General features: G+C 37.3%; 2 protein-coding genes across 14 annotated transcripts in view; one reads left to right on the top strand and one right to left on the bottom strand.

The window, feature by feature from the left end:
* Positions 1-1,598, top strand: part of PPFIA2 (PTPRF interacting protein alpha 2) — a 110,563-nt gene extending 108,965 nt beyond the window's left edge. For all 10 annotated transcript variants that reach the window (XM_039235566.1, XM_039235564.1, XM_039235563.1 and 7 more), the window contains one exon: positions 226-1,598. Coding sequence is in view for 2 of the 10 variants with exons in the window: in XM_039235561.1 (XP_039091492.1) it covers positions 226-273 (48 nt within the window). In the remaining 8 variants the exon portion in view is untranslated. The remainder of the gene's footprint in view (positions 1-225) is intronic.
* A 1,475-nt stretch (positions 1,599-3,073) lies between these two features.
* ACSS3 (acyl-CoA synthetase short chain family member 3) overlaps positions 3,074-27,853 on the bottom strand; it is a 160,714-nt gene continuing 135,934 nt past the window's right edge. For 2 of the 4 annotated variants that reach the window (XM_039235553.1, XM_039235555.1), the window contains exons 12-16: positions 22,677-22,758; positions 20,435-20,557; positions 6,339-6,438; positions 6,075-6,250; positions 3,074-4,514 (exon numbers count right to left, since the gene is read on the bottom strand). In XM_039235553.1, the coding sequence (XP_039091484.1) occupies positions 4,446-4,514; positions 6,075-6,250; positions 6,339-6,438; positions 20,435-20,557; positions 22,677-22,758 (550 nt within the window). In that variant the 3' untranslated portion in view covers positions 3,074-4,445. Of the gene's footprint in view, positions 4,515-6,074; positions 6,251-6,338; positions 6,439-19,385; positions 19,536-20,434; positions 20,558-22,676; positions 22,759-27,853 lie in introns of those variants that run through there. The other 2 variants (XM_039235552.1, XM_039235554.1) reach the window with 2 other exon arrangements.

Genomic DNA, 27,853 nt, shown 5'->3' with positions numbered 1-27,853 from the left:
AAACTCAAGCAAATTTTGTTATTTATTAAGTCGGCCTACACAAAGTTGGAGAAAGAGCAAATGTTAATGCTGTCCAGCTATCGGTCAGAACCTAGCTGGCATTCCGTTTATAGACTCCTAGGCTGGAAGTAGGCAGGCTGCACGGAGGAGCAGCAACGGAGGCAAAAGGGGACTTTCCAGTCCGGGAACTGACAGCAGACTAACACTGTGCATTAACTATTTCAGATGTCGTCTTTTCAGCCTACTCTACCTAAAGTGCACTACCATCTATGAGGACGAACAGTAAAAACCTTTGTGAAGACTGAATTCTAAGGAAACACCACAAGTGATGGTTTATTAAGCTGCAAATGTGATTTTCGGGGAGTCAGATGTTAAGTTTGATTAGTTTACTACAATTGTAAGAAAATGCTTAAGTCATTTGAATAATAAGCATCATCCACATCATAAATTCTGTACAACAGATGCTTTTATGAAATGGAGCCACTTGTTTTTTCATGTTTTATTGTAATATACTAGGCCTTTATGTATTACTGTGTATGTATTTCTTTTTAAATGTGTAAGTCTTATGTAAATGGATATAAATATGATTTTTAAAAAAATAAAATATATGGTTCATGGAGTCTCGAGTGCAAACATTTGACAATTCCAAGTACTGTTTGTATTTTACCATTCCACCATTTTTACAGTTTTTGAATTGTAACAGTCGAATCGATATGTTTCTCCTTCAAGTCTGTCAATACTTAAAGCTGAAAACCTGCCTCTGATCATGTAAAAAGGAATGATTTAACCTGGAACTGGAGCCAAAAATAGTCCTTTAAAGGCAATCAGGGATGTCCTATAACTTTAGAAATAGCACTGTGATGGCTCGATCTCCTTTTCAATACAAAACAAAGCTAAACTGTTTACAAGAGTCAAGAGCAAATATTTAAAAAATAATTTATAAGGAATAAACATTATCTTCTCTTGTTATCCATGGACCAAGAAAAAAGAGGAAAAAAAAAAAAAAACTTCTTTACTAAGAACCACATGTTCATCAGATATCTCGAACCGCCAGCCAGCGCTGCTCAGTGAATGTCAACCACTGCAGAGCCTGAGGCTCATTTCCATTGGAAAAAACCAAACCCAGAAACCTTTCCCTCTTGTCGATGTAAAAGGGCATTAGCCAGACTCATGTCTAATGTCACAAGCTTCTAGCCAAGATGGCCTTGTTGAGACTTCCCTGAAGTCAGTCTTATCAGAGGAAATAAATGAAAGACAGAATGGTTAACATATATAGTGTATAAAAGTATAGAAGAGTAACCTCTTCCCTGTGGCTTTATTTGGTGGTGTTACTGTTGTTTATTCCTTGTTTATATGGGAGATTTCAAAGTAAAACCTATTTAATAATACCATTTATCTAACTGCTGATTTTCTGCTGCTTGATCTTATGAAGCGCAAGACCTGTCATTAGTAATTTCCTTTTTGTATTTAATTTGCTGTTTGCACGTACATTACATTTGTTTTGATGTCTATTTTTGTTTAACAGATTCGGTCAAAAGGTAATGGTAACAGAAACCCTCTCCACTGTCAATAAAAAATACTTCCAGTTCTCTGTTTAATTTTTGTTTTCTAGTCACATGTTTAACAATTTAAACTATAATGAAAATTGTTCTTCTAGTGACTCTCAGTCTACTTTTTATCTTCAAAAGTGAGTTGGCCACAAGAGGGAGCACTGAACTTGCTTATGAAGGTGATTTTTTAAATTTTCTAGAAATGTTGCCTGAGCAGAAACAATGGAAAAGAGCTTTTTCAATTCATTTGATCACTGGGATATTGAATTAGGAAATGAAATATAATACAGAAACTATGATATTACAGTAACAAACTAAATTTGTATCTACTCTCAATTCATGACTTAATCACATCAATTTCTCCCCTTTAGAGAATAACCAGTAAGAAATGTTAGTTGTTTATAATAGATTCTAATGTATAGAGATAAAAAGATCTAGTATTCCCTCAAAAAAAAGCATAAAATACTTTTCAACTTATAGTATAATTTCTGCCAGATTCTAAAATCCACTTAATGGACTGAGCTCAGAATCTCAATTATTTCCTTTTGACCATCTATCAAATTTATGAATTTTCACATTTGTAATGATGAGAGACTTCTCAAATACAATTTTATATAAACTCAAAAGTCCTCCTTAGATGTAAAACAGATCTAATTTTTATATATTTAATGTACTGTCCAGAGCATAATAACTGGAAAACACTTTTCCATAGATTTTAAAAGAAAATCTTTATATTTAAATTTTTCCAATATCTTGCAGTAAAAAATTCTATGAAAATATCAAAAGAAGGTCATGTGGACTTATTTCAGCAAATTTAAATATGATTGTATTTTTAGTAACATTATATTGTTATTTTAAAGATACATTTAATCCAGAATATTTTAGTTACTATCTAGTGAAAGTGCTTTATGGTAAGAATGAAAGAGAAAATTCCTTTTTTTCTACCAAATTTTAGGCAGTCCAACAATTCAAGTGTATCTTTTTTGCCCCATTTCTAGACACGTAAAAGTAACAGTACTTCCTCTGACTCTTCGGAGGAGATAAATTTCCTCAGCCAGATGCAAGAACAGTACTTGCTCCCCAGTCCATGCCCCAAGTTATTGGAAAATAACTCGAGCCTGCTAGCTAACATGTCCCTTCAGGATTGATTGCCAGGAAAAATGTGCGAGACATCCACTGATGTGCTCTTCCCACAGTTCTCGGACCGGCCTTTGTTTATACCTCACAAATGAACAATGATACACATTCAGCGAAAGAATTTGCCATTTCAAATTAACTGATTCTTACCTGAAAAAGCAGTTGTTAATATTCTTAACAAGAATATATTGTTAAGATTACAGTTGTGATAATGGGTCAAATGTACCCAAGAGAAGGGACACTTTAAGGAACTCAGCAGCTTCAAATTATAAATTGAAAGTCTATCTAGTTGGTTTACTGCAGGCTACTAAAATAATTAAAGAGAACAATTAGCTGAAGAAATTTTCAGGTGTAACAATCAAGAAGCCAATTTAAGCAAATAGGACTCTGCTTTGAGAAGCCATTTATTTACAGCTTATGGTCCAAAAAAAAAAAGTAATAATAAACCTAGCATTTTCACAATGTCTTTATATATAGGTTGTAAGCAATCTTTATGAAATAAACAAGTAAATAAGCTCTTATCTGTTATCTCTCACACATATTTCATATATCCAGACTATTATGTTAGAATAGCTGCTCTTAAAAATAATTTTCCTGATGGACTGAAATACTTCGAGCACCATCAAAGACTCAATGGGCATGGTATATTTATTTTTTAGTTTAAATGTATTCTTTAATAACTGATATCTTGTAGAATCCTAAGTAAATCATATATTCAATTATCTATATCTGCCCTGGCTAATTGGTACATTATCAAAAACTTATTAACAAAGATTCATTTTCAGTAATTTTTTTTAAATGCTCAATAGTTTTATATAATTTTAAATGGAAAGATGTGCTTGGATGTCACAATATTTTTTAGTGAGTTATTTAAAACTTGGAGATTTCACATAAAAATCTGGATTAGGGATTTCTAAAAAAACTCCTGATCGTTAAGCATAACGTAAAAATTTTACATTTCTTCCTTAAGAGCTTTCTTCCTCAGTTTACTGCATTTCTGTGTCATTTCCTTGTTTTTATAGGATGCTGGAATCATTAACCGTACAGTCGACTGTTACCTGAGACAGGAGGAACCCCAAAGTGCTCTCATCTCCATGACAAACAGATTGGGCTAAATGACCTCTTGAATCTGTCAGGCATGTGATTTCCCTTGACTAAGTCAAAATGACCTGAAGGCAGAGCTATACCCTGGTATCTAAGCTTCCCTCAGGAAATGTATGAGTAGACAGATCCTCCTCTCCAGAAAATCATCTGTCTAGGTGATTACCTAAAACCTTCCGTTTTATCTATTTTCTTTATAATAACTATGCATAAGGACATTTCAAGAACGTTAGAAAATATTCAGAATTTCTGTAAGAAAAGTTGTTATTTTCTGACTTCAACTTGAGTTTTAGGTTTTGGTTCAAAGCTACAGATTCCTCATTTCAGAAAGTAGTTCCATGTTAATGTGTCACTTTCAATTAAAATATTTGGGGGTCAGCTTTTTAAAATCATACATTAGCTATATTCTTCCTAAAGTGGTAGACCATGAACCATGTTCCAGGCAACTGAAAAAGATGCTAATTGGGTCTAATTAAACAGAAGGTGCAGGTCTTTCTCTAGTCTTCAATAATTTTTTTTTTAGACCAAGCTTTACAATTCACATTTTGGTTTGCAAGTAATTCCTATTCAAATATTTATTTGTGGGAAAGGATTCAAAAAATTTGACTCCCAATTAGAAAATTGACTCAAACTGACTCAAAATAGGAAAAAAGAAAGTCACGATGCCTGCTTCAGCACTTCTTCTATGTGCCCAAAAATGCTGGGGTCCTCAATTGTAGGCGTTATCTGAAAAGAAAAAATGAGAGTCTGATGAATGTTCTTCCTCAAACCCCTTCCATCTGTCCATAATTAAACAATTACATGCAATGCTGTATTCCCCATTATCTTATAATATGCATATAGAAATGTTCAAAACAAGGGAACTCTGATTTTAATATTTTAAAACATTATTTGTAGTCTTCCAGAGTAATAAACCGATCAGCTAGCAAAACTATTCGTTCTAAATAATAGGGTTTCGGGGTGTTGGTGGGGGTTCAGAGCCAATGGCCAAAAAAGAATTCTTGAAGTCTTTAGTGCCAAAAAGGTGATTTTATGAAAGCACAGGGACAGGACCTGTGGGCAGAAAGAGCTGCACTGGGGTTATGAAGTGTGACTGCTTACATACCTTGGAGTTGAAGGAGGTAAAGTTAAGAGAAGTTTTTTTTAAATTTTTTTAATGTTTTATATATTTCTGAGAGAGACAGTGTGAGCTAGGGAGGGCAGAGAGAGAGGTAGACGCAGAATCTGAAGCAGGCTCCAGGCTCTGAACTGCCAGCACAGAGCCTGATGTGGGGCTCGAACCCACGAACCATGAGGATCATGAACTGAGCGAAGTCAGACGCTTAAGCTTAACCGACAGAGCCACCCAGGCGCCCCAAGAGGAAGTTTCTTAAAGGGATTTCTATATGCTAAAGAGGATTTACAGATGACTTGAGGCCTACCTATTGTCAAGCTCAGGTTGTTTTTCTCTCTAGCAAAGCATTATCCTTAAGATAGCAGGGAGTTCCTGGAGACTTGGTTATTGGTAAAATGGCCTTTTTCTTGTAATATTACTAAAATGAATTGATGGAGACTCTTATCAGTTTAGCCATTTGTTTTATGTCCTTTCCTTTGTTCTTGGGCTGCCTGGAGTACCTGAGGAATGTCACACACATCCCACTTGAGGGGTGGGGGGGCATTGCAGCCTGTCAGCTTGCCTTAGGCTCCCTCATTACTAAATGGTCTTTTCTCTAGAATCCCTCTACTGAGCCCTTCTACGTGCCTCCTGCGAATTTTTTTTTCTTTTTTTTGCATTTCCTCAAACTACTATTGCATCACCTCCTTGTAGATATCGGTGACTAGATACATATATTTGAATTAGTCTAACATTTTCCAAAAGAATTTTCACTCAAAACAGGAGAAATAATTAGAATATATATAAATTAGAACTATATAACCAGCATATGTCTGCGTATATACAGCATGTATATAACCAGCATGCATAACGGGCCTCAACTGTTTGCTTTCTCATTCAATAATAGCCATTAATGAACCACAGTGAAGGAAGATGTGTCTTTAATTCAGTAAGACTGCATTTCCACAAGTTGTGTACATTTAACTGACATACTAAAAGTATTTTCACACACTGGTTCCTATAATCTCAAAGCATATGGTTTTAATTAATATGTGTTTCCACAACCCTCATTCCTAGAGACTGGCTATGCAGGTTCTCCCTTAACATTAAAACACACACACACACACGCGCGTGCGCCAAAAGGCGGGTAAAAGTATTTCAGACCCTGGCATTAAACATCTTGGATAATTTACCTTATACGGCTTGCCATTGACCAGGGCAGACAGAGCCGACCGGGGAATTTTGCCAGATCTTGTTTTGGGTAACTGTTTGACAAACAGTGCATTTCGAAAAGCAGCCACAGGGCCAATGCTCTGTCTAACATGGTTCACAATTTCTTCCAAAACTTGTTTCTCTGTTGTATTAATATCTAGGGAGAAAGTTCAGATGGATAAACACTGAATTAACCAGTTAATCATTCAGAACCCAAACACTGGGGGAGCACAAAGATCTCTCACCTTTTCTCAACACGCAGAGTGCTAAGGGGACGTGACCTTTCAAAGGATCTTCCTTACCAACAACAGCGCAGTCGGCCACCGCGCCGTGAGAGAGGACCGACTGTAATAAGGAAAGCACTCATTTAGAAGACCTATGTGTATATATATATACACATATATATATATATGAACACATAGAGAAATAGATATAGATACATGTATTTCAACTGGGAAAAAAAGTACATGTTAGAGAACCCAACCCCTATAGCTGCCTGCGTGAAAATTACTAATTCACAATTCACATCATTGTAACCAGGGTGAACGAATTATTAGGAGCCCCATGGTAGTCACTCACAAAAGGCTAACGGTGATTAAGACAAATTGCTGAGCTTACCTGGAAGGTAGGGGAATTGTTTCTTCACCTCACTTGTTTATTTAATGAAGTCAGGGCAGATATGCAGTGGCCACCGCATGAGAACACACTGCGTGTGCATCCGAAAACAAAGGGCCTCATGGTGATTTAGCATTAGTGCTGGCTACCATCAGCACACTTTCCAGAGAAATCCAAGGCAGTTCCAAGACTAAACGGGGATTTTATATCTGTATCTGTTACTGAGCAGTGAACAGAGCATCTTTTTTCTTGAATGGCCACCCATCCAGAGAGGATTTTCAGACTTGAAAGAAAAGGCTGGGAATGGCATGAAGCCCTGACTTCAGATAATCACCCCTGTCGGGGAGCCATTTTCATACTGCTTACCCTAAGTTCTAAATATCTTAAAGAACAAAGCAGCCATCAATCTAGAATCACAAGAACCCACAGAGTAACCACATGAAATACAGAAGCTGAGGGTTAAAAAAAAAAAAAAACATTTCTGCTGTGATGGTACTTTTAAAAATGATTGTTCGAAATGTCCTCTTCTGAGACAGTAATAGGTATTTCAGGGACTGCAAACCTCTAATAGCTGGAGAAAACAGGGAGCAATAAACCAACAGCCCATTTGACACTTCTTATTCTTTATTCATTCTTTCAACAAATATTTACTAACTCCTTCTGTGTTCCAACCACCAAACTAGGCTCAATGCTGAGCAAAAATAGGTGCTTACAGTCTAATAGATGAGAACAATCTTAGCAAACAATCACGAGTATTTATTATTGTGAATGTCTAAATATAAAAGCGGTAGGGGTGCTGGGGAAATAACTGGGTTTTTCTATAAGAGCAATAGCAAAAGCCTCCAAAATAACTTGGGTTTTTATATGAAATACATAGCAAAAGCAGAAGGGTAGGGGGCTCAGAGAAGCCGTCAGGAAATGACAATGAGCTCAGGTGTAAAGGATGAGTAGACCCTGAATAGGCAAGGAGGAAGGGTGGGGCAAAGCCCTGAGGAGAGACTTCACACAAACCATTTGAACCTGAACGAAAGAAACTAATGTGGCTAGAAAACAGACAGAAAGATTGAGAAAGGTGCAAGAGGAAATGAAGCTGCACAGGTGGAAAGGCACTGCGCTAAGGACTTCCAATTTAGTAAAGTTGGAAAAGCGGTAAAGCACTTTCACGAGCTGAGGAGGAGATGCAAGATTTTTGTGGAATTTTTTTTTAAAAGACTTTATTTTTTAGTGTAGTTTTAGATTCATAGCAAAATTGAACGGAAAGCACAGAGAGTTGTCATATATCTCCTGCCCCCATATATGCACAACCTCCCTCACTCTCAAAATCTCTCACCAGAGTGGTGTATTTGTTAGAATTGATGAACCAACATCAACATATCATTCTCACCCTAGTCCACACTTTACATTAGTGTTCATTCTTGGTGTTGTACATTCAGTGGATTTTATGAAATGTGTCCATCATTGTATTGCATTTTACAGAATAGTTTCATAGCCCTGAAATATCTCCTGTGCTCTGCTGATGCATCCTTCCTTCCTGCTAGCCCTTGGCAAACATTGATCTTTTCAGTGTCTCCAAAGCCCTTCTCCAGAATTCTGGAACCATGCAGTATGTAGTCTTTTCAGATTGGCTTCTTTCACTTCAGAGTATATTTTGAAAAGCAAACTTAATTTGGGTCCACTGTGGAGAACAAATAGAGGATTGTTAAGGGTGAGTACTGCAGTTTGTTCAAATCTCCCATGAGGCTACCATAGTAGATTACGGCTATGACAAAGGGTGTGAAGATTCTAGAGTTTCTCTAAAGGTAAAATGAACATATTTTGCTCCATATGTATATGGAGCAAGAAGAAGGTAGGGAAGTTAAGGATGATTCTATGTGCTTTAATTTGAACGGCTGATTGGATAGTGGTGCCATTTTCTAAGCCAGAAAATACTAGGGAAGGCTAGGCCTGGAAGGAATGATTACATATTAAGTCTTGGAGATGTTCCACTGAGGCATCTTTGGATGTCCGAGTCAGGTCAGTTGAATTTGATGGGAGTCTTAATCTGGAGATGTGCGTTAAATGTATTAATGCATAGATGGTAATGAAAGCTAAGACAAAGATTAGATTATTTAGGGAGAAAGCAGCAAGAAGCTGAAAGCCTCAAGGAACTCTGACACTTAATGGCTACAAGAAAAAGAAGCTAACAAACTAGACTAAAAAGGCACGACCGGAGAGAGAGGAAAAACACAGCAGAATCTGGGACATGATGCTTTCAAGCCCAAAGTTTCCAGGAAAAATTTGTTTTTCTTTTAATTACACCAAATTGAAAATGAGTCCTGGAAGACTCGGTGAACGACCAGAACGTTTGGTACAAACCCAGTGCACTACCTCACACTGCCCCTAATGAAGTATAGAAATCAATGCTTCCCTCATATCCTATTGTTACCATCCACTTTGAAGTACTGAGTTATAAGAGTTGCCATCCACATAGTTTTTGACTTTCTAGTGCTGAAGACAGTATGTGTTAAATAAATTAATTTTTGTGGTATATGTTTTATGAACTTCATTGCTGAGTTAGAGAGGTAGACTGCATCCTCCATTAGTTGGGTCTAACTAAAAAGCTCCTGCAAAACACATACTATACAGACCACACAACACCATCTTCTCCCAGGGCTTCAGTTGGAACTCTCAAAAAGCTTCCAACAGCTTTCCCATTTGTTAAGATCTTATTTATGTTTTAGGTCCATATGCTTAGAGTAGAGACAAATTTCATTGCCAGAGATCTGTACTGGGAGTTCGTATACTCAGCCACAGTCTGTGGAGAGAATATTTTGTCTACAGCAGATAGGATGTAGAATTGGTAGGCCCAATCCTGTACTTCTGATTTAGGATTCCCTTACTGAGTAGAGAAAAATTTTTACTGCGCTAACCAGGTAATTTTTATTGTCAAAAAAAAAAAAAAAAACCACTTTGTTCAAGTTTTCACTGGTGCCATAAGCCTCTCTACCTTAGTTTGGAAAATGCCAAGGTATCTGCTCGAATTACTACAAAAATAATTGATCATCCAGGTATTTTGTCACCTAACCAGTGTAACCATAATTTTAACCAAATCAAACATCAAACTTTCTAGTTTACCATTCATTCACCTTATTGTTTTAATTTCACCACGTTTCCACCCTCAGTACTATCATATTTAGAAGCAGATGCGGGGGTCGGGGCGGGAGGTGACAACTGGGTGGCTCAGTCTGTTAAGCATCCAACTTCGGCTTAAGTCATGATCTCGCAATGAGTTTGAGCCCTGTGTCAGGCTCGCTGCTAACAGCTCAGAGCCTGGAACCTGCTTCAGATTCCGTGTCTCCCTCTCTCTCTGCCCCTCCCCTGCTCACGCTCTGTCTGTCTCTCTCTCTCAAAAATAAATAAACATTAAAAAAAAAAACTTTTTTTAAAGTAGATGGGGAAATTCTGACTGGTTTTCTGTATGGACAGAGTATTTTAAAATCAGAAGTAATATATAACACAGTTTTCTACAGTATCAAAATTTCACATTTTTTCCTAGTTTGTAGAAAAACTCTTAAAAATCTATGAAAAACATAATCATTTACCAGAATTTTATGTCATCTGTAAAATATTATATTAATCAATCAGTATTAAAAATATGCCATAAAGGAAGGGGGGATCGCTTTCATTGTTGGCTCCATAAATAATATTTGCATGCCAAATAATGATTTCAACAACTGAATCATTAAAAAGGAAAGCAGCAAAGAATGTCTTGGCAACATTTAAGGGACAGAACCAAACAAATGTCCTGGGCGGGGGGGGGGCAGTAAAAAATATCAAAAGCCATTTTCATGTATTTCTTCCACATAACATCCACCATAAGCATCTGTGATTAACTGGCATTTAAGAACTGAAAAAGTAATACAACTTAAAAGGTAACTTTCTCGCCAAAAGTATGCAATGGTTCCAATTTACGGCTTATCGTCTTTAGGATGGTCTGAAAGCAATATGAGTTCAGTAGAAACTATACTTCAAATTTTGCATTTTGGGCTTTTCCTAAGCTGGCAATATGCACTACAATCCTTTCTTGTGACACTGGGCAGTGGAGGAACCCTCAGCTCCCAGACAGCCAAGTGATCACAGGGTACACAACTGATACACTTCCAACCACTCTCTACCATACCACCATTCTCTTTTTCATTTTCAGTACAGTAGTCAATAAGTTACATGAGGTATTCAATACTTCGTTATAAAGTATGTTTTACATTAGATGATTATGTCCAACTATAGGCAGATGTGAGTTTTCTGAGCATGTTTAAAGTGAGGTAGGCTAAGTTATACTGCTTGGCAGGTTAGGTGTGTTAAATACATTTTCAACTTACGATCTTTTCAATTTACGATAGGTTTATCACAGGATAACCTCTTTGGGGTGCCTGGGTGGCTCAGTTGGTTGGGTGGCCGACTTCGGCTCAGGTCATGATCTCACAGTTCATGGGTTCGAGCCCTGCATCGGGCTCTGTGCTGACAGCTAGCTCAGAACCTGGAGCCTGCTTCAGATTCTGTGTCTCCCTCTCTCTCTGACCCTCCCCTTCTCACACTGTCTCTCTCTCTCAGCAATAAATAAAAAACATTTAAAATTTTTAAAAAATAATAAAAGTAAAAGACATAACCTCTTCTTGGGGCACCTGGGTGGCTCAGTCGGTTAAGCATCCAACTTCAGCTCAGGTCATGATCTTGTGGTTTGTGGGCTCAAGCCCCACATCGGGTTCTGTACTGACAGCTCAGAGCCTGGAGCCTGTTTCAGATTCTGTGTCTCCCTCTCTCTCTCTCTCTGCCCCTCCCTCGCTCTTGCTCTGTCTCTCTCTTTCTGTCTCAAAAATAAATAAACTATAAAAAAAAGACATAACCTCTTCTTACATTGAGGAATATCTGTATAAATGTTAGGGTAACAGGCCTGGTAAATGCTTGTCATTTGTTGTTTCTGGGGTACTGTCATTTCTGGGTACATTTTAACGATGTGGAAGGTTTTGTGGCTTTAGTGACCTGAATTACATAGATCTCTTAATTACGTTTTTAAGTAGCTTAATCTTAGAAGTATTAGTTTAAATCAAGCACCTTCATAAGATGCAAAGAGACAGTCTTTGGTGGGAGATTGTGTCTGCGGTAGGAAGAGGAATGCTTTTTCATTCCCTCTGATGTTGGAGTCATCTAGGAAACTGTCAGATTCCACATTATTATCAGTATTCATATTCATACTTGGGAAAATATTCAGTAATTTTACAACTATTTAAATCCAGTAGTCATTTAATGCTGGGTAGAACAGAAGTTACATGGCATCTTTGTTGAAGATACACTTTATGGAAATATATTTGATCCTGAAGAAATCAGTCCTAAAAATAGCAAACAAAATAGCCAACTTGAAAAACATACAGTGATATGGTCAAAATAACCGTCCAAAGGGCAAATTGCAATGAACACTGCCCCAGGCTTTTATGCAGTCTTTTAATGCCAGTTTTCCAGGTTCCCAAGGATACCATACCAGTAGGATTATTTTAAGCTACCAGTGAATAAATGAAATCAGGGAGGTTAATTTGTTCCCTGGAGGTGTCTGTATGAAAGCCTGCCCACAGCAGCGTATAACAGCACCAAGCAAGAAGGACCACATTGGCTCCTAGTAATTTTGGCTCATAAGACCTGAACTAGCAGATTTCAGACCCAATGTTCTTAAGAACACCTTGAACTTCCACCAAAGTATCCCAAGTGTCTAGCTAGATGCCAGGCTTTCAAAGATTAACTTTGCAAATAGATACAATTGTTCTTTACTAGTTACAGAAGGCCCTGACAGGTGTTGAGATCTGAAATTTAAGATGGTCTTAAATTTATAAAAGCTATTCTAGAACTCTGTTTTATTATGATGAGAACAGAAAGGAACATACAGTTTCCTGAAATGTTTTTGATGTAGTAATTTCAGTAAAATTTGTTTGATTTAGTCTCATGTAATGCACTTGTCATATTTCACTTTAAGAAACTGGGAAGGCACAGATTTTTACTCTGTATAACAGCAATATTCAGTCTATTTTTAATTATTACGGATGAGACTCCCATGAATTAGGACCCTCAAATCCTATTTCAAAAACTCAAAATGGAATCCAGCATTCAGAATTGACAATTGAGAATCCCAATGGGAATCCTGGAAAGCATTTATACGTGAAGTGAGGTTTGGGTGCTTTCTAAAAGTTGGTTATGTCATCAATAAAAGCATTTCACATGCATATTAATTATCAATATGTTAAACAATTTTTCTAGGACGTGGGAAAAAGCCAGTAAAGAAAATGAGTTCCCAACTCTTTGAAGGATGTCAACATAAAGAAAGCAAATCTGATATGAATTGAGGTATTAACTTCCTTATTAGACATAAGTATACAATAGAGTTAATCATTTAATTCATACAAAGGGAGACATTCACTTCAAGAAGGCTTGAAGGCTGGCAGGTGTCCTGTTATGTGCTGTAAGTACTCTAAGACCTAGTGACAAAATTCTTGTTGGAAACCATTGATTCTAGCCTGTTTTTTTTTTTTTCACTTTTGTCATTTTAACTATCTTCTGTCTCTCTCATTGTCTGATTACATACAGTGAGGATGTCAGTAGAAACATATATTTAAATAGATTGATACTTCCCTTTTTATTCTAAAAATAAAAGAGAGAACCAAGAACTTTGATAATAAAAGCTATGCACATATAATCTCCAACTTTTGATTAGCTGAATCTGCCAGAAATGCAGGTAAATATTGGAGGTAATCTCCTACAGGCAAGAAATTAAAAGTTCATGCAACCAGAACCACCTTTTGCCAACACACCAAAATACATGAAGCATAAATTTCAATTTCATGTTATCACAAAGTTCGGAGTAGGTTAAACACAAGATAATATTATAATAGAGCACAAAGCCACATATTCCAAAATATTATATAAAATTCTTTCTTTTTACTCAAATAATATCAAACTGTCAGACATACACACACACACATACACACACACACACACACACACACACACACACACACACACAAAACCAACATGACAAGAAGTGTTTATCTATTTTGTTTTAGCTGAAGGTAAGTATGACTTTTAAAGAAGGTGACCATCAGGATGCCCGGGTGGCTCAGTCAGTTAAATGTCTGACTTTGGCTCAGGTCATGATCTTGAAGTTCATGCCTCCAAGCCCACATCGGGCTCTGTGCTGACAGCTCAGAGCCTGGAGCCTGCTTTAGATTCTGTGTCTCTCTCTGACCCTGCTCTGCTCCTGCTCTGTCTTTGTCTCTCAAAATAATAAATAAATGTTTAAAAAAATTAAATTAAAAAAAACCTGAAGAAGAATAATCTTTTAATTATGGGAAGGAGAACTAAACTTTGATTCTGCACACTATAATCCCACTGGATTATTGCTCGTACTACTTTAAACATTTTGTTTGATTTAAACCATAGTTTGCTCTATTACATTTAAAAATAAATCTGGGTTTGGTTCTGATAAAGATGGAATAAATATGTTCCACCTTATCATTTTCACTAATTGCAGTGAAAAACTCTGGGCTGAAAAAAACATCAGATAATGCTATTAGAATTATAAACTTGAGATACAACGTGATGATGAATCCCTTCTTTTTTGCTAGTTTCTTTGTAGGATTTGGTTTTTGTTGTCATTAAGGGTTGTTTATTTGTTTGCCTCCTGCATATTCTGCCCTGGATGCTGGAGTAACCCAAAAGATGGAACTGCCAATAAGTGTAAACAGAGAAAGCCCCAAGATATGTCTGCCTTTACAGGGCTCCAGAGAAAGGAGTAGAGGATCTGGGAAACAATCCACCCCACAGTCCTTTTCATGCTACCTCCCTCCTCTAGGTGAACGCCAACACAGAAGCACTGCCCTTCTTCCACTCTACAGAGCTGTAGCAATCTTGTTGACTCTCCACACCCTGCTCCAAGTGAAGGTCAGCGAAGAGCTGTGTCCTTTCCCTTCTCCACTATTGGTGTGTGTCCTGTGGAATGGAGCCCTGGGAGATCCACCATCCCCCCAACACACACACACATTCTAAGGGAGCCTGGAAAGATTCAGTGTCATTTGCCTCCCCCCCACCCCCAGTAGCAGCCATGCAGTCCCTGTCAACTTGCCCTGCTCTACACAGAGTGCTGCCAATGAGACAGAGTCCCATCCTCTGCCCAGGGATGCTGGGTAAGTAAAACATGCAATATTGAATCCTGGTAAGAACATAGGGAGGGCAAAGCCCTGACTTTTTTTTTTTTTTTTTTTACCCAGAAGAGTAGTAGTGAGGAGCCTTGGAAATCAGAAAGTGCAAAGCAAATTATGGAGAGGAAGGAGTTGGAGAAAGGGATACTTTAAATCTGTGTATGGAGTCCTGAGCCCAACCCAGATTTGTGCATGCACGATTTCAACCAGAATCAGCACAGTGAGGATTTTGAACACTTAACTCAAGTTTCAGATTGGCCTATGGGAGAGAAACAAGTGAGATGGATCAAATAGCACTTCAGAGTCTTTGAAAATTAAATTGACATTAGAACCACAGTCCACAGAAAGTGGGTAATATCTGATCCAAACTAAAACAAATAATCACAAGAACACAAATCCAGATGATTTAAACAGGATCCAGACTCTCATAATGTCATATTCAAAATATCTAGGATAAAATCTAAAGTTTCTGGACATAAAAGAAATCAGGAAAACCTAAACATCTCTTAAGAAAAAAAGACCATCAGTCAATAGATGCCAACTCCAAGATGACCTAAATATTAGATTTATCAGACAAAGATTTTAATGCAGCTATCATAATGGTGGTGGGGTGATAAAATTTTCCTAGATTCCTTGTTCCTCCTATAAAAAGCCCTCGCCTCCTGAGAATCTTCAAATACCATGAGAAATTGATCCATAGCTATTTGTTGAATTAATTGCTCTGATCTGACAGGATAATAAGACTTTTCTAATTTCCCTGGGAAGGCAAAATTATTAAAGTCTAGACTAGCTCATATGGTTAAACTCACAAAGTGCTAGGGAAACGGGCTCACTAGCTTCCTAAGTATTGACATGTCAAAAAAGATGAAGCCTCAGATCTTAGAAATATTTCTAGGTTTTAAGAGTAGAGATTCACAGGGCTGTCTGGCTCCTGGAGAGATTTTATTTACATATCAAAGAGTTGGAGTTTGGATGCAGGCCATTTGGGTTAGAAGGAGACCTTCTGAGGAGGGTTGGAGGGTGCTGCATCATCCCCCTTCAGAAGCAGAGAAAAATTATCTCTCTTTTCTCTCATCTAGGAAGTGTCTGGCGCTTATGTAGGACTAGGACTAAGACCTCAGGTAAGAGGGCAATGACACACTTATTGTCAAGAAATGGGTCTTTGACCCACAACACCGCACTTGCACTTTCAGGATAAAATTGACAAAGATGAATATTAAAAGCCCAGCAATAGCCATGGCCCCAGAAGTAAGGGCAAACATTCCTGGAATGAATGGAAACAGAATTTTTCAGTAAAGAAACTGAAGCTACAAGAAAAAAAAAAGAATGAAATGACTTAAAGGCAAAAAGAAAGTCAACAAACTGATAGGTATAACTATAGGCATGTGAATAATTAGTTTAAATGTAAATGGTCCAAAAACACCAGTTAAAAGATACAGATTTTCAGACTGGATAAAAACAAAAGTAACTGTATGCTACCTACAAGTCCACAGAAAGCAGAATGATCCAGATGATGGATCTGTATGAATCCATAATGATCCATAGTGATCCAAATGAAAGGATGGCAAAAGATAAAGGATTCAAACGCTATTCACAAAAGATGGAATGTCTACTGTGATTACTACAAATGACCAACTTCAGAACAAAGAAAATTACTATAGATGTTTTTAAAAAATCAATATATAAAAACATTGCAACCAAGTAAGATTTATCCAGTAATGCAAGGCTGAAGAGTTGAAAATTAGTTAATGTAATTCACACTTTAAAAGGCTTAAAAAGGAAAGCCAAATAATCATATCAATAGAAGCAGAAAAGACCCTTGGCAAAATTTTGCATTCATTCAAGATTTTTTAAAAAAATCTCATCAAATTACAGGGGTGCCTGGGTGGCCCAGTCAGTTAAGCATCCAACTTTGGCTCAGGTCATGATCTCATAGTTCGTGAGTCTGAGCCCTCCATCGGGCTCTGTGCTGACAGCTCAGAGCCTAGAGCCTGCTTCAGATTCTCTGTCTCCATCTCTCTCTCTCCCCCTCCCCTGCTCATACTCTGTCTCTGTCTCTCTCTCTCAAAAATAAACATTAAAATTTTTTTAACTCATTAAATTAGGAATAGAATGAACATCTTCATTATACAAAGTTTATCTCCAGAAACACCAACAGGAAACATCATTTTTTTGGTGTTTATTTTATTTATTTTGAAAGAGGGAAAGAGAGAGAGAGATACATGAATGGGAAAGGAGCACAGAGAGAGAGAGAGAGAGAGCAAGAATCCCAAGCAGGCTCCATGCTGTCAGTGCAGAGCCTGACGCAGGGATCAAACTCACAAACCATGATCATGACCTGAGCCGAAATCAAGAGTAGGATGCTTAACAGACTGAGCCACACAGGCGTTCCAAGAAACATCATTCTTATTGTTAAGGTATTGAATGTTTTTACCCTAAGACAAAAACAAGGCAAATGTGTCTGCTCTCACTACTCTTAGTCAATATCATGCTGGAAGTTTTAGCCAGCTCAAGAAGGCAAGAAAAAAGAACTAAAAGGCATTCAGACTGAAAAGAAAGTAATAAAACTATCCTTACTCACAGACAACATGATGGATTCTCTATATAAGAAATGTCAAGAAATCTATAAAAAATACTTACCAGTTCAAAGAAGTCAATAGTATTTCTATCCACTAGCAGTGAAAATTTGGAAACCAAAATTTTAAAACAGATTCTATTTGCAATACCTTAAACATTAAATACTTAGTATTAAATAAACAACTCTAGAAAAATATGTTCAGTATCTGTATACTAAAAAGTATAAAATATTGATGAAACATATCAAAAGAGACCTAAAGAAATGGTGACATGTATAAAATTCATGGGTTGGAAGATTCAGTATAGGTCAGATATCAATTTTTCCCAAAAGAAACTAGAGATTAAGTCCCATTCAAAAGCTTGTTCTAAAATGTATGTGGGAAAGGAGAGGAACTGGAACATCCAAAACAATTTTGAAAAAGAAGAGCAAATGGTGGACACCATTCAACTTTAAGACAGTTCATAAAGCTAAGTGTCAAGACAGAATATTATTAGTAAAGAGATAAACACAAAGAATAATGAAACAGAAGAGATACTCTAAAAATAGATCCACTCCAATACCGTCAGCTGATTTGGACAAAGGTGTAAAGGAAATTTAAATGACAAAGGAAGACTTTGCAATAACTGATACTTGGAACTACTGACATCCATATTAAAAAATTAATAATCCTCAACTGCAACTTGCATCATACATACACACACATGAAAATTCAAAATGTAAATGTAAACTGATAGAAAACGTAAAATACTAAACCAAGTGTAAAACATGAAATTCTAAAATTCTTAGGTCAAAACAAAAGAGAAATATTTATAACCTTGGGTGAAGACAGAATTCTAATATACAACACAAAAGTCATGATCTAGCAAAGAAGACAGTTAGTGAATTTGAGTTCATCAATATGAAAACTACTTCTGCTCTGTTAAGAACACTGGCAAGAAAATAAAAAGATTGTAAAACAGTATTTGCAAATCACATATCAGATGAAGGATGCTCAAAACTGAAAACTAAGAAAACAATGTAATTTTTTTTTTTAAATGTTTTATTTATTTCCAGGAGAGAGAGAGAGAGAGACAGCGTGAGCAGGGGAGGGTCAGAGAGAGAGGGAGTGACAGATTCTGAAGGAGGCTTCAGGCTCTGAGCTGGCAGTCAGCACAGAGCCCGACGCGGGGCTCGAACCCACGAACCGCGAGATCGTGACCTAAGCGAAAGTCGGACGCTTAACCGACTAAGCCACCCAGGCGCCCCGATANGTCAGAGAGAGAGGGAGTGACAGATTCTGAAGGAGGCTTCAGGCTCTGAGCTGGCAGTCAGCACAGAGCCCGACGCGGGGCTCGAACCCACGAACCGCGAGATCATGACCTAAGCGAAAGTCGGACGCTTAACCGACTAAGCCACCCAGGCGCCCCGAAAACAATGTAATTTTTAAAAAATGGACAGAAGTCAACAGTATTTTACCAACAGGTATGTGGATGAGAAACAAACATGTCAAAAGATGCCCAATGTCAGTAAGTCATTCCAGAAAAGCAAACTAAAGGCACAATAAGATACCATTTCACATCTATTAGAATGGTTTTAAAAAAACTAATGATAACTCCAAGTGTTGATGAAGATGGGAGAAATAGAAATCCCCAAACACTGCTGGTGTGAACATAAAATTGTGCAGACACTCTAGAAAACAGTTTGACAGTTTCTTATAAAATTAAAGAAACATACACTTACCATATAACCCAACAAACTCACTACAGGTATTTACCCTAGAAAAATGAAAATTAATTTTTCCCCAAAACCTGTATATGAATGTATATAACAGAACGATTCAAAAATTTTCCAAACTAGAAATAATCCAAATATCTTTCAATGAGCGCATGGATGCAGAAACTGGTTAGTACATGCACACACGGAATACCACACAGCAATATAGAAGGACAGATTAGTGATATACACAAAACGTAGATGGATCTCAAATGTATTTCCACAAATAACCCAGTCTCAAAATGTTACATACTGTGTTATTCCATTCATATGGCATTCTAGAGAAGCAAAAACAGAAACGAAAAATCAGTAATTACCAGGGGTTAGGAACGGGAAGGGTCAGAATACAAAGACAATTTATGACAGACTTCTTTGGCAGTGTTGACATTTTTCTCTCTCCTGTCTGTGGTGATGGTCTCATGAATCAACACAAAGATAAAAACTCATAGTATTGTACAACAATAAAGTGGATTTTACTCTACGTAAATGTAAAAATAAAAAAACATTAAAAAAACTCTTCTGGGAACTTTGTGACAATGTGTTTACATTGGAAGAAAATTCTCAGGATTTAAGAGTAGAATAAAATGTCTAAAAAATCTCATATCCCTTAAAGCCTATATGCAACCTGGTTATCAAGCAAGAGAAAAATCAAGATATAGAGGCTATCAAGAAGCAAAAATATATAGGTGGTCCTTCTAGCTGGGCGCCTGGGTGGCTAAGTCGATTAAACAACCAACTTCAGCTCAGGTCATGATCTCATGGTTCATGAGTTGGAGTTCCATGTTGGGCTCTGTGCTGACAGCTCAGAGTCTGGAGCCTGCTTCAGATTCTGTATCTCCCTTTCTGTCCCTCCCCTGTTCATGCTCTGTCTCTCTCTCTCAAAAATAAATAACTGTTAAAAAACTTAAAAAAAAAAAAACATAGGCTCTCCTATAAATAACACGTATATATTCTTAAAATTCCTCACTACTACCTAGGCAGAGATCAGGGAGTGTGGAGAACATGAAGATTTACACAAGAGGAAATGAGGTAAGAGAAATATTAGAGTAATCTAGCCTCTGCTTCCAATGAAGGGCATAGTAATTTTCCAGGTACAGTGACTTGACCTCAATATTAACTTCAGTTCAGCTCTGTCTCTAAATACTACCTGGAATAGTAAACCAATATTTATCAATACCTCTTCAATAGCACCAGCAGAAATTCTGTGGCCTGCAACATTTATCACGTCATCAACTCGAGACATAACATATAAATAGCCTTCTTCATCCATGTAACCAGCATCCATGGTGTCATAGTATCCCTGTAAATAAGAATCAATAATGTCTATTAGCATGTGTTGCTAGGTAAGGCAATCATTTAAGCTTGGTATAATATAACATGTGATAGAAATGGATTTACTCAGTGCATTTGACTTTTTCCAATCATAGACTATGGAATAAAATTCCTTTTGAATTTTAAAGTCTATGAACTCAATTTTTTTTAATGAAGAAGTAATAGCTCAATATATCCAATGTACCTTGGTATTGGAAAATAATTCTTTGATAGATTTCTTCATTAATTATAGTAATTTTTAAAAGCTTTAAAGCTCTCTATGAATAATTAGAAAATATAGCACTTAGTTTGTTAACATGAATTTGGATTGGACTCGAGCTTCCGTGAAATATAATAAGGATGAAGAATAATTTTTTTTGAAGTATAATTTTTAATCAACTCAAAGTAGCAACACATCTTCACTGACCCAGAAAATCACAATAGAATGACGAATAAAGAAGAAGAAGAAGAAAGAAATATTACTTCTAATGCTTTTCAGTTTTCTTGATTCTTACATTAATGAGCACAGGCTTTCGGAACAACCCAGATGAGTCACTATTTGGTTTCTTGGTCTTTCTGAGACTCAGTATACTCATCTGTTAAACAGGATAGGGAACTATACCCTATATGCCTTCTGTAAAGCATAAATGAGATGGTTTATATCAGTAAGGCAACTCTGGCACATCAGAAGCCCTCTGTAGTGGTCAGCTCTTACTACGATTTCTACTGGAAAGAAAACCTAGAGTACGGTTAAAGAGAATGGACTCTGGAATCAGATTTTATGTTCAGTTTTCAGCTCCATGATTTCTAAACTACAGGTAAGGTACTCAACCCTGTTGTAGTGTGGCCAAGCCCTTAGATGAGTAGTGTGAGGTCAGGATAACAAGGCAAGAGTGTGGAGTCACTCCATACAGTTTAACCATAAACTAAGATTTTGAAGGAGCTTTCAGTGTTAAAGGTGATCATGTTAAAACCACATGCACATCTTATTTGCCATTGTCGGTGGAATTATTCATATCAGAACTCCGATGACTTCACAGTGGCCCATCAGGCAGATAGATTGGGCTGACTGGAGTCAACCCTACTGACAAATCTTCGCTGCCACAGTCCTTTGGGGCATGTTTAATCTTAGCTACTGAGGTCATTTGACTCCAGATCTCCTTCTAAAGGAAGCTATTTTAATCTTGTCATTTGTCTGGTTGATTAGGTTATCTGTCCTTCACTCACAAATAATAAAGATAAAATGCTAAATACTGAGACTTGCTTTTTTTTATATATGAAATTATGACCAAACATTTTTTTTCACCTAATGCATAATGAGGACCAAGGATGTCTCAGGGAAAGAAAGAGAGGTGAAAGGACAGCAGCAATATGATGGTGGGACCTGACGTGGATTGTCAGTAAAGTGCTGTTATAAACCCAAAACACATCACGATGATATGGACAAACAGGTAGAAATGACAAAATAGAAAGTAGGAGAACACTTTTCGTTATCCAGGGCACTGGAGCTTGTGCTGGGAAAACACCGTCTCTAGCATATTTTAAAAATGGGAGTTTCGAATAAAAAGCTAGGAGAGCATTCAGGAACAAAATGTCAAAAATAGGTAAAGGGATGGAAAAATACAACTTGGGGGCCACCCGAATGAACTTTGCTCACATAACCAGCTGTGAAGGGGTGAAGGGGTCCTAGTGATAGTGTACAATTCTCATCAGGTGCTTTCACTCTGCAGAGGAACTCAATGTAGGAAAGAATACAGATGGCCCCCGACTTTTTAACTTAATAGAAACTTTCGTGATATTGAGGGCTGCTAAATGTCAGGAAAATGTGCTAAGAGAAACTGAGAAATTTCCACAGACTGAGAAAAATAAATCCACAGATTTGATTCCAGAGAAATGTCCACAGACTGAGAAAATAAATCTAAAAATGACGCATTTAGATAATTATGCTTTGGACATTCTTATTTCTGAGATCTAGAACTTGGTCCAGATAAACTTTAACAGTTGTAGTATTATCTATGATTCTAGGACAGAGTTGCTTAAATTTAAATGGCAAGAACTACAAAGAAGTATTCTGGGAGATTTTTTTTAAAGTATAATAAAGTTCTTACAGGAAATTTTTCAAAGTATAAATGCTTGAATGCTTCCTGATTCTTCCAGAGTCCTGAAAAAGCACCAGGTGGTAATGGCAACCTTATACAAAAACAAAGCAGTCAGAATTATGATCAAAGTGATAATAAAGATAGATTGAGTAGAATAATTTTCTAGTGTGATGGATAATTGCAAGTCAAATCCCACACTGAAGAACAATCCCTAAATCTGCTGGATAGATCATGTCTAACAGAGGCTGAAGTAGCAGCAGCATTGAGGGATGACTGTAGTTTCTGCAAAGGCCACCAAGGCATGTGCAGTTGGCATTCAAATAGATATTAGCAGCAATCACTGTTTCAATAAGAAGCATAACATCTGCAAAAAGGAATAAAAAATGCATCACTGAATTACTTTTTAAGACAAATATACTTCCACCATAGGCAAATAAATTCTTTTCTTTTCTTTTTTTTTTTTTTGAAGTACCAAGGTCCCAACTGCCACCCGTGTGTGTTTGTGTGATGAAATGCTCCAATTAAACACTCCATGAACAATCTTATCTTCACAATCAAGCTGCCTTCTGCTTAGGGAATTCCCTCTCACTATGCCCTCTGTTCTTCCTTTTTCATAACCATCCCAACCTCTGTGATTTCTCATCCTATGAACACATAGAGATATTTGAGAATATAAAATATAAAGTTGACTACACCTCTTCTTTCCAACTAACTTGCTCTTATATTTCCTGCTTTCCTCCATAGTAACAAACAGGTGTTTTATACATGCAAGGTTTAATCCATAGCTATCTTTTTTTAAATTTTTAATGTTTTATTTATTTTTGAGAGAGAGAAAGAGACAGAGTGTGAGTGGGGGAGGAGCAGAGAGAGGGGGAGACACAGAATCTGAAGCAGGCTCCAGGCTCTGAGCTAGCTGTCAGCACAGAGCCCAATGTGTGGCTCGAACTCACAAACAGCGAGATCATGACCTGAGTCAAAGGCAGACATTTAACCAACTGAGCCACCCAGGCACCCCTGTCCATCTTTCTAACACGTCAATGTTAGACTGGTTCCCTGTAAGAAGTTCCACCTAACAAAAATAACCACTCAAATTCTTTTCTGGATACAATGCTTTAAAGTTCGGAGATTTAGATACTGTAAAATGTAAGGATTCTGAAAATCCTTCCCTGTCCATACTCACACACTAAAAACACATAATGAAGCAGGGACTGTACAGTATGGATGCTGAGAAAACTGAAAACAAAGTAGACATGGCTACTGTCCACATGAGGCAATGTCACGCATCCGCCACCCCAGTATTAGGCATCTGAGGCACCGAACTGTATTCTCACATTCAATGAGACAGAAAGTGCTGTTACAAGTGGCATCAGGAGCCCAGCTGTAATCGCCCAGCCCCATTCTCTCCAGCCTCCAGGTAGGTCCTCCCTGGCGAGGGCTTCATTTTGTATTATTTTAAGATGGATGAAAAACTCAACAACTGCATTTCCGTACCTCATTTAATGACATAAAAATGCATGTGAAAGCATTCTGTAATCCGTAAAGAAAACTACAGAGATTCTGCTGTTGTTACTCTTGCTGTTCATTACTAAGCCTGAGTGCAGGGGGCAGGCAGAGGCAGATGATCCCTTCAGGTCCTTCAAACAGACTTTGTTACATCAATTCCAAGTCATTATGTATATAATATCACTTCATCAGTGTGTTTTTATTGTTAATATTTTACAGACAAGGGTACATCATTGAATAGTAAACATGGAAAGAAAATATGGATAGAGCAGCCACCAAAACACATTCAATTTAGCATCATTTTCAGGAAGCTGAGGATAAAGAGGTGAAGAGGACACCAAGAAGGGATGGTAGATATCAAATCAAAAGCCACTACAGGCCAGAAGAGATAGCATTAGTCAGTGAGGCCGACTATATATAAAATAAGCAATACCAACAATAACCTTGATAGAAAGGGATTCTGCTTACATATCAAATAAATCATTTTTAGTTGTTTCCCCCTAAATATATCATGTTATATAATCCTGTATGTCTCTCTTGGTGATATTTTTAAACTATACTCTAAACTATACTTTTTTTTTTTAAAAGATAACTGTGATAATAAAGGTTAACTGACATTTGGGAACTGTTTGGGGGCATCAGAGAGTGGTGGGGTCTGAGGCAAATTAGAATGCACATGCCAGGAATAATGCCAGGTGTTTCTTAGCTCCATAAATGCTTATCCAAATACTGAGACTCTTAACACTGCCCATACTAAAAACTATGTATATAGAAGGACATATTGTTAAATAAGCTTCTCTTTTGCTTTATCTACCCCTGGTATTAACAATTCATAACAGATAGATTATAGTTTTATAATTAATTAAAGCTTAGAGGATTAAAGTATAGGTACCCATACTCTGGGGGTGAGGGTCAGAAAATAACTTTAAGGACCTGGGCTTTTTCAGCTCTTGCACAAAATTTTAAATACCTGTTTAAATTTTTTAAAGAACAGGGACAGTAGGGATTTTTTATACCATTTCTCATCAGTGTGTGAAAGGTCTGCATAAATTTGGGTATATCCATAGACCCTGAGAATTAAGATTAATATACCAAAGATATGATCCAGGGACCGAACATGAAATAGGAAGGAGAATTCAAGGCCAAGTGTTATTTTTCTTTAATGACCAAAAAAAAAAAAAGATCATTGAACAAAAATAAAAGAGATGTATGAGAACTAGGAAAAAATAGTAACTTAGGAGCCATTAGAGTTTTAATAATGACTAAGTGTTCAACAAGGTCAAATGAAAGCATAGATTTTGTCTGAAAGTGGATTCAAGAGAGGTCAGGGAACTTAGTGATTCAGATATTCTGAGTATCCTTAGGACTGCCATTTCAGTGGTGTGGAGCAGGCAACAATGGGTATGATTAAAACTACCCAGGAAGTTAAGTGGAGGCAGCAAGTTTAGACTGTATTTTTTTAAAGTTTATGGGTGATGGGTAGCCAGTGGAGAGATGATGAAGATATGAAAGGTAGAGAAGAAAATACCAAAGAAATTATGTTTCATTCATTCATTCATTCATGTATTTATTTTCTTCTTTCAACCAATATTTGTTGGATTCTTGGTATTCCTCACTGATTGTATTAGACATTAATGATACAAAAATATAAACTCTGGTCTCAGACCTATGAAAATCCTGGCATGTTATGTACTACAAGAAATGTAGTATTTAAAATACAGAGAGGGAGAAAGACTATCATGAATGATATCTACTCCATCACATTAATGAAATAACATAAAGATATTTGTCAGGCAAGTTTTACAGCAGATCCTTAAACTCTCTACTGGCAGGAGCCCTTGGAAGGGAAGATTTTATCCCTAAAACTAAGTAACGCCTAATAACCCAAGGTGTAGACCTACTGGAAATAGTGTATGTGCTTCCTGATCATTTTTGAGATGTCTCCAGAAAACTACTTAATTATCCTCACGTCTAACTGAGGAACAGGCTGGAAAGCATATATGAGATTGCAATTGTTAATTAATAGGATAAAATGAGGGAATGCTATCTGTTCTTCACTAATAAAGTCTCATGTTGTTATTTCAATATTAGAGAAGAACCCTATAAAAGGAACCTTGAAAGATGCCCATATAATGACCCTAAGGAAGAGTTTCCAGAATTAGGAATATCTGTGGTTATCAACAGGTATATACAATATACGTGAACTAAAACATGTAAGAAGAGAAACAGTGAGCTTCAGACAGAAGTTAGGTGAATGTGAGCTAGAGCAGCATTTTTTTTGGGGGGGGGTGCAGAATTCTAAATTAACGCCTTTCTTGTTGATATCCAAATGATTACTCTTTACTAAATGTAGGTCTTCTTTCTGGCTCAGTGGGTACACTGGGGCTTTTCTTCTGAAGTTATCTTACCGAAAAAGAACTTTTTTCTATAGCTACAATAACATACAGCTACGCTGGACTGGCAGAAGAAACAGGAAGATATGAAAATCCTGAGGCACCTGCTAGTTAGTGTCTGTACTCTTCCTTCAAATTCAGGATAAAACACTACCACCCTGTGACACCTTTCCCAACTCTTTGAAGCAGAGTTAAAAGGGAAGTTTTGTTGCAACCTGTCCAATTGTGAATCAAGAGTTATCCCTAGAGAACATCTTTCCAAAGAGACCATTCTTAAGGGGAAAGAGAAATAACTGAAGTGATTCCAGGGGACAGTGGTGGTGGAGAGGGTGCATGATGGGGAAGCATGATATACTGAAAAATCCTTAAATAGCTAAGAAAGGAAGGGAATGCCCATCATTGTAGATGGTGACACATTCCTAACCACTCTGAAATATCAAACTCTTATATGCCTGGTCTGTATTTACTTCTCCATCAAGAGTCTCCCTGGTAACAGAAGTAAACTGAAGATATAACTACTGTTCCCTGGAGAATTCTGGGGTTAGATCCCAACTTTGCACCTGAATATTTCCTATGGAGTCTTTAGGCTTTACTTGAGATTTTCATGTGAGGCTACTCTTTGTCTTCCCACAAAGAGACTGATTAGGCCATAATTTCTTTCTCTTTGGACAGACAAAAGATGAGGTTTGAATGTGAGCTCCAGCTGTGTAACTACTAATGATGTTTAGATGCCCATGTCTAAAATGAGGACGACATCTGGCCCACTGTCTACCTCATAGTGATGTAAGGCTAATAAAAGATCTTGCTAAAATCTGTATATGACCTTTAGAAAAGGAACATGATTACAATTATGGGACAAACTTGGTTTTACTCAAAGGCTACACTGATGAAAAGAAAGCTGTCTAACCCTTTCTCCAGACAGCAGCAGAGTGACTGAATCCCTCCTGCAAAGCTGTTAAGATATGAACAAACAGCATTAGGGGACAAGAGGTCAATAGCTGGAGGCTGAGATATTTCTCGGCAGGCACTCGAGGAGAAGCCACTTGCACAATGCCATACGGCTCCCTCATACCCCTGCCACTGGCTGCAGGGGCAGTGTCCCAGGGCATAGGGTGGGGGCACACACTAGGGGATGGACAGGCCCCTCTTCTGGTGGCAACAACTGGATCTGGTCCAAGAAAATGTAGCCTCATAAAAGAGGACTTTCTTTTTTTCTTTTTTAGAAAACTGAATACTGTGGAAAAGATTTATTAGTCAGTACAAGTTGGTTATGATCAACTACTGCCTACT

The sequence above is a fragment of the Hyaena hyaena genome, unplaced genomic scaffold (assembly GCF_003009895.1).
Source record: "Hyaena hyaena isolate Hyena2069 unplaced genomic scaffold, ASM300989v1 scaffold_99, whole genome shotgun sequence".
Lineage (NCBI taxonomy): Eukaryota > Metazoa > Chordata > Mammalia > Carnivora > Hyaenidae > Hyaena > Hyaena hyaena.
This window is presented reverse-complemented; position numbering and strand designations above follow the sequence as displayed.